This window comes from Xiphophorus hellerii, chromosome 7, assembly GCF_003331165.1.
Source record: "Xiphophorus hellerii strain 12219 chromosome 7, Xiphophorus_hellerii-4.1, whole genome shotgun sequence".
NCBI lineage: Eukaryota > Metazoa > Chordata > Actinopteri > Cyprinodontiformes > Poeciliidae > Xiphophorus > Xiphophorus hellerii.
The window spans coordinates 7446051-7458398 of NC_045678.1; the positions used below are offsets into that span (position 1 = coordinate 7446051).

Here is a 12348-nt window from a genome sequence, read left to right on the forward strand (position 1 = left end):
TTTCAACATTTGTTTACTGAGAAATGTAACAGCTTCAGCAGAGACACATTTAAAGATTTTAACGTCAATGTCAACTTTATTAATTGCACGTTTCCAACAACTCCTGCTGCACTAAGTGCTTCAGAAGGTATGCGCAACTACGAAGAAATAAAGTACACAACAGTCATAGGATCAAATATTTAAAAGCTTTGAAAAAAGCAATAGGAGAAAAAGAGACAGACATTTGGATCGACGTGCTAAAAAGCCAGGTCATAAAAGTGAATCTTCAAAAGTGATTTCAAGTTTGCTTGACATTCACATTTAAGGCAGGCTTTGTAAGAAAACGCAGGCATTTCAAACGTCACTCGGCACATATAAAGCTGGACAGATGCTGCATTTAACCTTTTTCTGCTTGTAATTTTGGTTCTTTTACCCGCCATAAAACTCGTCGTTCTTCACTCACTCACTGCTTATGTTCTTGTAATTTGTTGTACATATTTGTGTAAATACAAAAAAAAAAGAGCCATACAAAGATGGAGAGAAACGCAAGCCCCGTTTTCCTGCGGCGAGTCGGAAGCGTGAATGCGCATGCGCGTTCATTTCCGTTACTTCGGGGGGTTTTTTCTACCGAAGGGAAGGTTGATAAAAGGTCAGAGCTCACAGCACACCTTTCTCAGAAGTGGATCAACGTGGGAGGTCGAGGTAAGCAAGGACTTACATTAAATCTTCTTACGCTCATGTACTGCGTGCTTTTATCCACATTGCGCTGTTAGAGCGGGAAAATAAACTCACCAAACGGTATATTTAATAAGTAAAAGTTTTTAAAATTATGACTGAAGAGCAAATGAAACTTTATGCTTCTTTAATGGCAAAGGTAAGTAGTAACTAGTTTGCAAAGGAAATGAGCAGCAACTCATTAGTTAATTCAGTGGTATAAAGTTACATCATCCTGTCCCTTTTTCAAAATAACTGCTGTAAATTCACACTACTCTGCTAAAAAGATTACTGTAGTAGCACTGTAATAAACTTCCATAAAATGTCTGATGAGTTTTTATTGACAACAGTTTCTGGTTTACTGTATTTATAGCTGCAAAAAAACAAAACAAAAAAAAAAACAACCCAAAAAACTGGACGATATTTTTGCAGTCTTCTAGTTTGTGAAACATGATTTCTGATAAGGTTCTTCGGAAAATGATTTTGTAACTGCACAGATCGTAATCATCTGCTGAGACAGCTTTCTGATGAACTTTACAAAGCCCCTGTTGTCTAACAAATCTACGTGTAAGAGAGAGAAAAATCAGATTATTTAAACTACGTGTGTGTGAAGCAGACAGGAATTTGAAGAAAAGCAAATGAGTGTGAACAGTTTGAGAATGAACTTTGTCTCTTTCAGCTAATGGACGTCTCCAGGCTTCTGCTGTCCGTCGTCATGGTGATGTCCACGTCTGATGGGACACCAGGTAGTGTGTGCACGAACGACATCGACGAAAGAAAAGAGAAAAGTTATTAGTCTTCATCATTTATCATAGGCAGTCACACTCTTGAGGCCAGAATGAGATGCATTATGTAAGAAATATCAGCTATGTGATGTGACTGCAGAGTTTTGAGAGACAGTTCATCATGTAAACATGCACAACCAGAGGTATACAGAATAAGCACACAAACCACTGAGGCACAGCATAGCGCTGTCTTTGTATTATGCTAGCGCAGGGGTGGGCAGTCCTGGTCCTCGAGGGCCGGTGTCCTGCAACTCTTAGACGTCTCCCTGGTCCAACACACTTGAATCCAACAGCTGAATCACCTCCTAAGTGCAGTCAGGTTCTCCACCTCATTATTTGACTCAGGTGTGTTGAAGTAGAGATACATCTAAAAGTTGCAGGAGACCGGCCCTCGAGGCCTGGAGTTGCCCACCCCTGTGCTAGAGGAACAATTGTCGCCATGCTTACATTCACTCTTATTATTAAAATATGGATGAATGGATTAAATATCCACTTTTAGGATGGCATCTGTGTGACAAACTTGTTTAACCTGCATTTCCTTGTTTCCTGCATTTGATTCTTTTTCTTGCTTTTGTCCCTAGTGGGCCACCAAACGTGTGAACCGAGCAAATTCCAGTGTGACGCAGGTCCCTGTATACCGCTGCAATGGAAGTGTGACGGTTATAATGACTGTCAGGATTACTCGGATGAAGATCCTCGCTATTGTGGTGAGTTGGAACTGCTCCCTGGTGAGGCCAATGCAAACTGTTCAATGTGCTTCATCCTGTGGCCATGATGCTGGTCACAGGATGAAGCAGTCGTGGAAAAAGTGCTTATCAGATATTTGAGCCGGGTGGAGCTCTGCAGCAGCTCTGCAGCTGAATTTCTGTCACTGTTGGACAAGTAACGTGCAAACTGACATGCACAGGCTGATTTGATGTGTCATTTACATGATTGAAAGACAGTAGAAAAAATATTTCAAAGCCAAAAAACAGCATTTTCATGTTTCAATAGTTCAACTCTGTTTCTTGTTGTTTAACATTTTCAAAATCAGATCTTACAAACAAACGCTTTCAAACGAAAGCGAAATGTTTTGATACATCCATTTCCAATAACCATATCTTCAACATTACTGTTTCTGATATGTATCTTCTTTTCCCTCATTTTCAGAAGCGTCAAATTCTTCCTGCTTTCACCTGGAGCAGGATAGATATAAAGTTATTGAAGGTGAAGCATTTCATTACGTGCCCTACGACATGGATGACCCCAATCTGCCTGATGCAAACATTACTTGGTACAAAAATGCGTCCGAGATGAAGAATATTACTGAGATTGTGAATATCACCAATATTGTAAATACTGCCAAGATTATGAGTGTTACCAAGATTATGAAAATCACCACAAACAAGACACACAGGATTCATTACCATGGAGGAGAGCTGTTCTTCTTAAACATCAGCGCTAATGATGCTGGTCACTATTTTGCCAGGTAAGAATATTTGTTTTTGTTTATCTCTGAAGCTGCTGTAACACTGTTCCTTTGTCATGTTTACTAGTATATTGAAAAATGTGTGCTACATGAATTTACATATGAGGAAATTAATGGATTTGGTTAAACATTAAGCCTACAGGGGAATCTTTCTGCCATTATTTGAGAGCACGCATTTTCATTTTGAAAGCGGAACGTCACGTCTTTCTCCTCAGAACTTGTACTGCTTGTACTTCAGAACGTCTGCAAATGTTCACTGCGGTTTCTCATACCTTCTTCCTCACACTCAAAACCTGTCTCTGCTTTTATCAAATCTCCACTTGCACACGTCTCTGCTCGCTTGGGAAGCATTTTCTGCTCAAGCTTGGAAAAAAAAAAAGTACCGTCGCCTGGGTGCGTTTGTTTCCTTCTAGTGGGTGTGCCTACTATCTATCTATCTATGAATTTTTTTTTTCTCCGAAGAGTTTTTGTGACGCTAGTGGCTCGTATTTTTGCGACAGTAGGCAGACAGGAAGGAGGGCGAGGAGAGGGGGAAGACATGCAGCAAATGTTGTCGGGACCGGGAGTCAAACCCGCGACGTCGGTGTCAAGGACTAAGGCCTCATGGGGAGTGCTAACCCCCTGCGCCACCACAGCACGCCCCCCATCTATGAAATTTAAGAAATCTATTGATCAAAACTTTATTAATCCCTTTGGGATTTACACCAACACCAACACATCACACAATACATCAATACTTCAATCTATTTTGAACCAGATAAATAAAAAAATAAAATTAAAAACTATAATTGCTCAGCTTATTATATACACAGATAATGCTTCCATCCAAAACAAAAAAAGGACATAAAATGACATTGCAATACGTTCCTCTGCTGATAGACTGATGAAAAAGTGAAAAAAAGTGACAGTTTTTCCTCCTCTGCCTCAAAGGAGGAAGTGATGGTTTAGTGCAGAAACCTCCAATTTCAGAGATTGTGCCATCTGTGATGGTAAGGTTATATTAGTAGACCACAAAGGGAAATATTTTGCTGTCATAATGGTTTTATGGTCTAACGCTGTTAGTCCACAAGCTGATCATGGCTGACCAATTAGTAAGGTGTGTTAAGCAACCAGAGAATCCGGTGTTCTTATGAGTGAGGGAACGAACGGTGCAGCAGTCAGCAAACAACCAGAGAAATATCTGGGTTTTCATTTTACGTAAAGAAAAATGTTATTAGTTTGAAACCAAAGCTTTTCTGAGGAGTTAATATACCTTGGTACCGGTTATTGGCCCATGACTAGATAGTGTGTTGCAATAATTCTGCACTTTTACTGTTAAATGAACAGTTTTTAGTCACAGCAACAGATCTGAGGACATTTATCTCATGACCTTTACAAGATTTATTAATGTCTCTTTGTATTTCTAAGCTACCAGATCCTTTTTCTTCTTTGATGTCGGAGATCAGCTTATCTGTGAATGTTTCTTTCTCCACAGGCACATTGAGTCATCAGATGAATGTTTCTACTATCATCTGAAGATCGAGGTCTTCGATGAAACAAGTCGAGAGAATCTGACCTATGGATCTATCCGAAACTCTGACCAGAACAAAAACATTCCTTGTCCGCAGCCTGTTAAAGACACATGCAAAACATTTAACGGGAACTTCACCTGGTTCAAGGTTTGGGAATCTCTGATTACTTTATTTTGTGAAAACACATCACAACAGTGGTCGGTTTCTAAAACGTTAACAGAAGATAAAAAATGTTTCCATCCCTTCTGACGTCTTCCTCGTTTTTATTGCAGGGCAAGAATCTCATTCCTGGTCAACACAAAGAAAGCCTGTGGGTAAATGATGCAACAAAAGACGATGAGGACATCTACACCTGCATATGTACCTGGACTCACAACCACAAGGTGTACAACTCTTCTGGTTCCAGGAGACTTTTTGCTCTAGGTGAGTCCTTTTAGATGGTTGGGTATTCAGAGCCAGGCAGGAATGTGCTTTGCAATATTAAATATAAATGAAGTGAAAAAGTATTTGCTCCTTCTCTGATTTATTCTGTTCTTGCTTCTTTGTCACATTTGTTTCATCAAACTGATATCAGATTCTCACTTTAGTTGATTTCAGTTTATATGTAGTTTTTGTTCTTAACAAGAAAACACAACACAGTGAAAACTTTTCAACTCTGCTCCCTTGTAGACACACCCAACTTTCCAAATGCAACAATTGTCTCTCCATCCAGCAAGGAGCAGTTGGCTGATGAAGGTAAGAAAACTGCTTAAAACATTAGAAAGGCCATAAATCCCTCCGTTAAAGTTTGCATCCCGACTGCTGGTGAGTTCTGGTCTGAGACTCTTTGCCTTAAACCATAATAGGGCTATAAAAATATACTTAGGATGGATTTTCTCCTTTCTCTTTTGTGCTGCCATGTTCAAATAGTCATTATCCCTCCAGTAACACAGATTAGCATAAATTACAAAACAAAAATAACTAAATACAATTTTGTTGGCACCAAACAGACAACATTTAATGGCATCTGATATTGTTTATTCCACACATTAGTTTCAGTCTAACTGTTGCTTCAGGTGAATATTTTATTGAATTAAATAGCATCCATAAAATAATATGTTAGCTTTAACCTTTTACCATTTGAAGTTATGGACACATTTTTATATATAGAGAGAGACAGATTACTATCATTTCTATACTGTAAGTTTATTTATTCTTTTATTACAATATGTTCAATAAAGTCAAACTCAAAGGTTTGTACTGATTAAAGTTTCAGTAGAAATGAAACATTGTTATAAAACACACACACAGTGAGTGGAAACTATATTTGAATGTAACAAACCATCATGTGTTCAACAGGCTCCAGCGTGAAGCTGAACTGCACTGTTTACTGTGGGATTAATGCAGAAAGGGACTGTGAGGCCACATGGTTTATTAATGGAAACCCAGCAAAGCAGATGGACGGATACAACGAAACCACCGCGTTGTAAGTCTGAGCATTATGTTAAATATTCTGTGGTAAATTTAGCTCAAAGTTATGGATTTTTAACTTGTCCTGAGGGGAACCAGTATGCCTTTAGAGTATTTTATAATTATGTATTAGAAAAATGGAAGAAAGTTAAATATCCATTAAAAAAATGTACATTTAAATGGATGTCCTAGTAATTACGTCAATACTCAGTAAGCATTTATACACCATTGATGTTTATATAACTTTTAATGAAACATTTTATTTCTCAGAGAGGTCGAGGATCCTTCAAAGAGAACCTTCGCCACAGCGACCCTGACCATCCAAAGGGCTTCAGCCAAAGATTTCCAGCATGAGTTTAAGTGTGAGGGCTCAGGATTTTATACAGTAACCTCTGCAACTTTAACTCTGAGGCAAAGAGGTTAGTGTCACCATTCCTTCCTTCTGATGTTCCCCTAAACGTTTCAACTTCTGGTCTGAGATATGAGTTACAGGAGCTTATAGTGCTTAATGATACTATGCTAATGTTGCAAAAAGAAAAAAAATCAAATATAAAAATAATTAATGTAGAATCAATAATCAGCATTCTGTCATATCCATGGCCGTTTGGGTCGGGTTTTTCTTTATGTTTTATCGTTCTTGTCAAAATCTTCCAATTTCTCTAGATGTTACCGTATTAGTTCATTTCTCTATTTTAGTTTGTTTTTGTCTTCAGTTTTCTGTATGTTATTTTCTTTAGATTTTTCCCAGGCTTGTTGTTTGGACTTCAGATCACTTTAGTCTCAGTTAAGCTTCTGTCTTAATTAGACTCCTTCCTCATTTTCTGTGTTATTCTCTTTCATTCTTCTGACTAATCTTTTGGTTTCTTGTCACTTCACTACCCTGCTACGGTGGCCACAGGGGGTCAACAGAACGCAAAAGCCACAACACAACAGGAAAAGGCCACAATAGAAGCAATGTTAACGAAAGTCATGCAAGTAAAGCGTATCATAATTTCTGATTTAGTTAGCTTCTGTTTTAGCATGCTTTCGCGTTTAGCATGACTTCTGTAACTTTTTGCTGTTGCATTGAGGCTTTTGCATTTTGCCCATCACGCTCATGCATTACCTGGCTACCATTTACATTTATTAGAAGAGAACTTAAATAAACAAAAGCCTCAATAATTTTTTCTGATTTCTAAAACCCAGTGGGTGGCCTGGACGTTGGTATTCTGATGTCTCTGGGAACATTTGGACTAATACACACTTGGTCTAATTTCTGTTCGTAGCTGATTTTTGTTGGATTTGTTAGGAATCTTGTTGAAACATGTTTGTATTTGTCTTCCAGAGTCCATCATTCCCCTCGTCATTTCAGGGACGTGTGTGTTGCTGATTGCTGTGTTCGCCGCTGTGCTGGTGAAATATTTTGCCATTGACCTCGCTCTGTTGTTCAGGCCCTACTTCCCTCCAGGAAGATGCAATAAAGGTACGATAAACTCAAGGTTTTAGTTTTTCAAAAGATGAAATCTGGAGATTTCTATCAATTGAAGCAAAAGGCTCCAAATAAATAAGCTGAATTTAACTCGCATATCAGTCTTTTAAACCAGTCACAAAAATGAACAATGCTAAATAACTGCTTTTTATACAGTTGTGTTATAACTTTCTGTTAATATCACATTCATTTTGGGTCTTTTGTGGTTAATTTGAGCCATTCTTCTTTGGGATGGAGTGGTGATACAACAATTTGAACAAATTTTGAGAAACAAAAATCTAGCGCACAAGTTTGAATATGTGACATTTTTGCAGAAAATGCAAACTTAATTTGTATTGCTTGACTTGTCTGCACGTTTCAACCGTCTGACCCGAAACGTTACACTCAGATTAAATGAAATTGGTTACGATGATCAAGAAAAACCCCAAAACGAGAATGTTTTTAAGTGCATCAAGAACTGGAAGGTGTTTCTTCATCAATACCATCTAAGAAAGAAACACTTGGTCTGAAATTAACATTATCAAGCCGGACAGAAATTTAAACAAACCGAGTGGAATACTAAAGGAAGACGACCACCTAAAAATAGTTCAAATTTACCTCAAACCAACTGGGGAGCTTCACAACTTATGTCTGGTGGTGGTGAGTGAGCAACAATCAGAGGTTTGCCTCAGAATCTCCTCATTGCTCTTCAACAAGTGGCCTGAAATGGAAAAAAATATGGCGGTGAGAACCCCCCACCCCAAAAAAACAAGACGTTTACTGGGACCACATCCAAATCATGATCTGATCAGACATGATAGCTGAGAGCTAAAATCCAACATGAGTGAAAATTAGCACATGCAGAAAACAGCTGTTTTTCCTTGCATGTAGTGCAGCGGTGAACAGTTTCAACAAAGCAAAAAAAAGAAAGGCAAACTTTGCCTTTAGAGTGTAAGAGGCTGAAGAACTGGGTTTACTGTGTGCTGTGTTAAAGGAGAGGTAGACAGTTCAGGAAGCACGTTAAGGCAGCTGTGATTTAAGTTAGCAGAACAAGTCACTGCCTGCTGAATGGGAATCTTAAAGATCTCGTTTGTGTGATCCAGATATGAAGATGTACGATGCCTACGTTGTTTACCAGACACAGAGCTTAGACAAGGAGACAGAAGACAAACTGTCCAACTTTGTCACAAAGACTCTGCCCTCGGTTCTTGAAGACAAGTGTGGATATCGACTCTTCATCCAGGGAAGAGACGACATACCGGGGGAAGGTCAGTAATGTCTCCCGTTTGTCCTCGGGTTCGGCTTATAGAGCGTCTGTCTGCGGCAGAAAGACGTCGAACAAGTTCAAGGGGTGTGAATACTTTTGAAAGGCGATGTTCAGAGAAACAAGAGAGGATTATTGCACATCAGTGGATGAAATGCACTTGAACTAATAAGTATTTTTCTGATCCATCAGATCGTGTGGAGCTGGTGGAGAGCTGCATTAAGCAGAGCAGGAGGCTGATGGTCATCCTGACACCAGGATCCGGACCTGAGATGATGGAAAATCCCACCTCAGACCAAACCTCAGTGATTGGATTTGACTGGCAGGTAAAAGAGTCTGGGGGCTCAAAGGGGATGGAGTGGGATTAATCCAGTTTGTATTCTTGTTTTAATTAAATCCAGGTGTTTACAATGCTAACGGCAAGGCAGCAAATCGCATTGCAACTTGATATTTTTATATATTAAAAATCATCTCAGTTATTTAGAAAATTCAAAGTATCAGCAAGAAAATAGTGTGAAGTAGCGACAGTGGCTTTTGATCTGATTGATTCTGCTTCCACCACTTCTTAAATAATAATAATCATTGCAAACAAGAAAACTTTTTAAAAAAAAATCTGATTGCAATTGAAATACTTCCAGGTCGGGCTTCACTACGCGCTGCTGCAGAATGGTATGGGCGTGATTCTGATCCAGCTCGGAGAGATGGGGCCACGAGATTATGCTCACCTCCCTCCAGGCCTGCAGCACCTGATCCGTCAGAGCGCCCCCATCAGGTGGCCGAAGGGCTCACGGACAGCCTCCAAGTGTAACTCGCCCTTCTGGAAGAGAGTGAGATACCTGATGCCAGCCAGACCCGCCAGAAAACGAGATTCGTCTGCTGTCATCTAAAACCGCTGAGCTTTGAAATGTGAATATGGAAAATTAAACTGAAATGACGGACAAATTCTCTACAATGAATAAAGATGAAGGATTTATTAGGAGTCCTTCATCTTCATCTGCTCCACCTACTCCTTAGGTGGAGCAGAAACCTAAGGTGGAGGTTTCTACTATACCTTATCTCTTCAAATGTAAGATGTATTTCAGAATATCTGCTATAGTTCATCTGCAAGTAGAATATCTTGTGTGATAGATTAAAGCTCTTCTGTTACCTTCAGCATCCTGCCATAATTACGAATAAATGCAGGCTTGCATAAATGACTCTTTATTAAATAATTATAAGATCAAGTCCCAATTTGGCAAATAAGTCTGCCATTACATGTAACTAAATAATAGAGATTTTAGTAATTGATCAATTATTAGGTAAGACTTTTATGAGCAGTAGTTGTGAAAAACTCTGCAAGTTTTCCTCAGTTTCTTTATTAAATAAATCTTTTTGGGGTCAAACCTCCTCATCTTAGTTTGGGTTCTACCAAACAGCATTACAACAAAGCCCCCTTTTTTTTTCTTCCATATGTTTAACCACCCAGATCTACTTAAAACATATTTTTCAAATACTGTTATTTCCTTTCATTTACTAAGTACTGAAATATTTTCTGTTCTTAAATACCTACGTTTTAAATTTTTTTCAATTATAATTTTTTTTTTTTGCTTGCCATCCTGACAAAGCTGGAAATGTAAAAACAGAGGAAGCGGTTTTGGGACAGAGTCTTACCTGTGGGAGGTTGTTATCCAAGTGAGAGGATGATGCAGTTTGAGCCGCGGCGAGGTTAGCTTCAGCTCTGTGGAGTCAGCCGCGTCTTCCTCACGTTTGCTGGGAGTTGGGTTCGTTCTCTTGACTTCTCCTTCCTCCCGCACAAACGGTTCCCGAACACTCCAGGAACAAAAATGTATAAATTCCACGTCTTGTGACTCTCTGACACAAGTTCATTCTTATAGTGTACTGGTGCTCTGGTCAGATTGTCCAAAATCAAACCTCCAGACCTTCACTTGATTGTCATAGAATAGAAGTGAGTGTTTAGAATGACTTTAAAGTTCTCCAAACTTTCAGCAGATCTGAGATAAAGTACTCTGGACCAGATCCAAATGCAAATCTGAGTGTCCTCTGCAAAACAATGAACTGGGATATACAAATTTTCAGAAATAAGACTTCATAAGCAACATATACAATAAAATCAAGGCAGGCCCCAGAACAGAGCTTTGAGGAACTCCACATTAGACAAGCTGTAGCAGCCACAAGCTTCAACCCTTGAGATTTAATTGACAAACCAACACATAACGGTAAAAGGATACATGCCAGATATGAAACACACGATCATGTTCAGAGTTTTTTATATTCACACACAAGTTTATTTTTATTTTCCAACCTTGTGGATTGCAGCAATATGGTGTTATCGGAGGAAATACGGTAGTTTATCAAATTTCTCAGCCTCTCGTTAAAGTGCCGAGGCGACAGACGGTGTGGTGAGAACTTTTCAGCAGGAAGGTTCTCACCACATGAAACTGATTCAGAGATTATATGACTTGGTTTGCCAGCAGTCACTGCGACAGATATGGGCTGTGGGGACAGAAGAGAATATTTTGAATTTTGGAAACTGCTGTGGTTTGTGATCATTATGTTAATAGTAAAATATGACCGAACAGCTGATTAATATCTTCTTTGAAACGTCAGCACTTAACAGCAAAAAGAATTTGATCCTAAATACGTTTGGTTTTTATTTAACACCACAAACCGTTGATTGTCATTTGGCCCAAATGACCTAAAATATTACAAATGATTGAATTTGCAGACACAAGGAAATTATGATATTCACACCTGCTGAACTTTTTGCTCCCATTCCAGATTAAAGTCTTTGGTTGTGTCTCTGTACAAATGGGAAAATTAAATTCTCCTCGTTTCATTTCACACTTTCAAACCTTGCCAAAGATTGCTAGGTCTGGACTTTGACTGGGCCGCTGCGACACATGGGGTTGTTTTTATCTAGACCCTCGTGTGTTTAGGGTTGTTGAGAAGGCAACACAAAGACATGACATTAAAATAAACCCAAAGTTTGTGGTTGTATAGTATGAAAATGATGAAAGAGTCAAGAAGTTTGAACACATTTCTGAGTCACTGGACAGTGAAGCCTTGACATTTTTCCCTTGGCGGTTTCACAATCAATCAGACATTGCAAAACGCGACCAAAACACTTCACATTGGCCACATTGGGCGGCATTTCATAAGAGGCAATGAAAGCTCTGATGAGCGGGTCAGTGACTCATGTGATCATAATGGACTTGTTAATACAAGTGTCCCAAAAATGACCTGAATCTTTGGGACACTGTGATCAAATGGAAGAAAGTTTTTGAGTGAAAAGTGAAGCTTCTTCAGGAAACAGAAAGAAGAATCCAGTTGTCCTGAATGATTGAGGATCTATGTCAACGCTGTGCCACAGTTTGATGAAAGTTTGGTATTTTTAGGACCTAAATGACAATAATTTATGTAAGTAACAAAAATAACATCAGGCAAAAGAAATATGTTTCCAAATTAGTTTCTTTCAATAAAAAAACTGATTAAACTTTAACAAAAACTTCAGGCGTGTGTTTGTGTCTGGTGATTTTTTGGTTATAACATGTTTGTTTTTCATTCAGTAGGTAGAAAATCCAGAAATGTTACAAGTAAGAGCAGAAATACTTCATAATAAAATTACTCAAGTAAAAGTAGAAAGTACAGCGTAGTAAAAAATATTCCTAAAAGTGAATTTTTTCCAAAAAAGTTACTCAAGTAAATGTATTTGAGTAAATGCAGCTAGTTAC

At 38.7% G+C, this 12348-nt stretch overlaps 1 protein-coding gene across 1 annotated transcript; it reads left to right on the forward strand.

The window, feature by feature from the left end:
- Nucleotides 1-535: 535 nt before the first annotated feature.
- LOC116723645 (interleukin-1 receptor-like 1) lies at nucleotides 536-9769 on the forward strand. Its single transcript, XM_032568704.1, has 13 exons — nucleotides 536-681; nucleotides 1373-1439; nucleotides 2060-2185; nucleotides 2628-2946; nucleotides 4421-4604; nucleotides 4730-4880; nucleotides 5127-5192; nucleotides 5796-5922; nucleotides 6177-6325; nucleotides 7231-7368; nucleotides 8457-8621; nucleotides 8810-8943; nucleotides 9256-9769. The coding sequence occupies exons 1-13, from the start codon at nucleotides 562-564 to the stop codon at nucleotides 9502-9504; spliced, it is 1995 nt and encodes a 664-aa protein (XP_032424595.1). The 5' UTR covers nucleotides 536-561; the 3' UTR covers nucleotides 9505-9769.
- Nucleotides 9770-12348: the final 2579 nt, after the last annotated feature.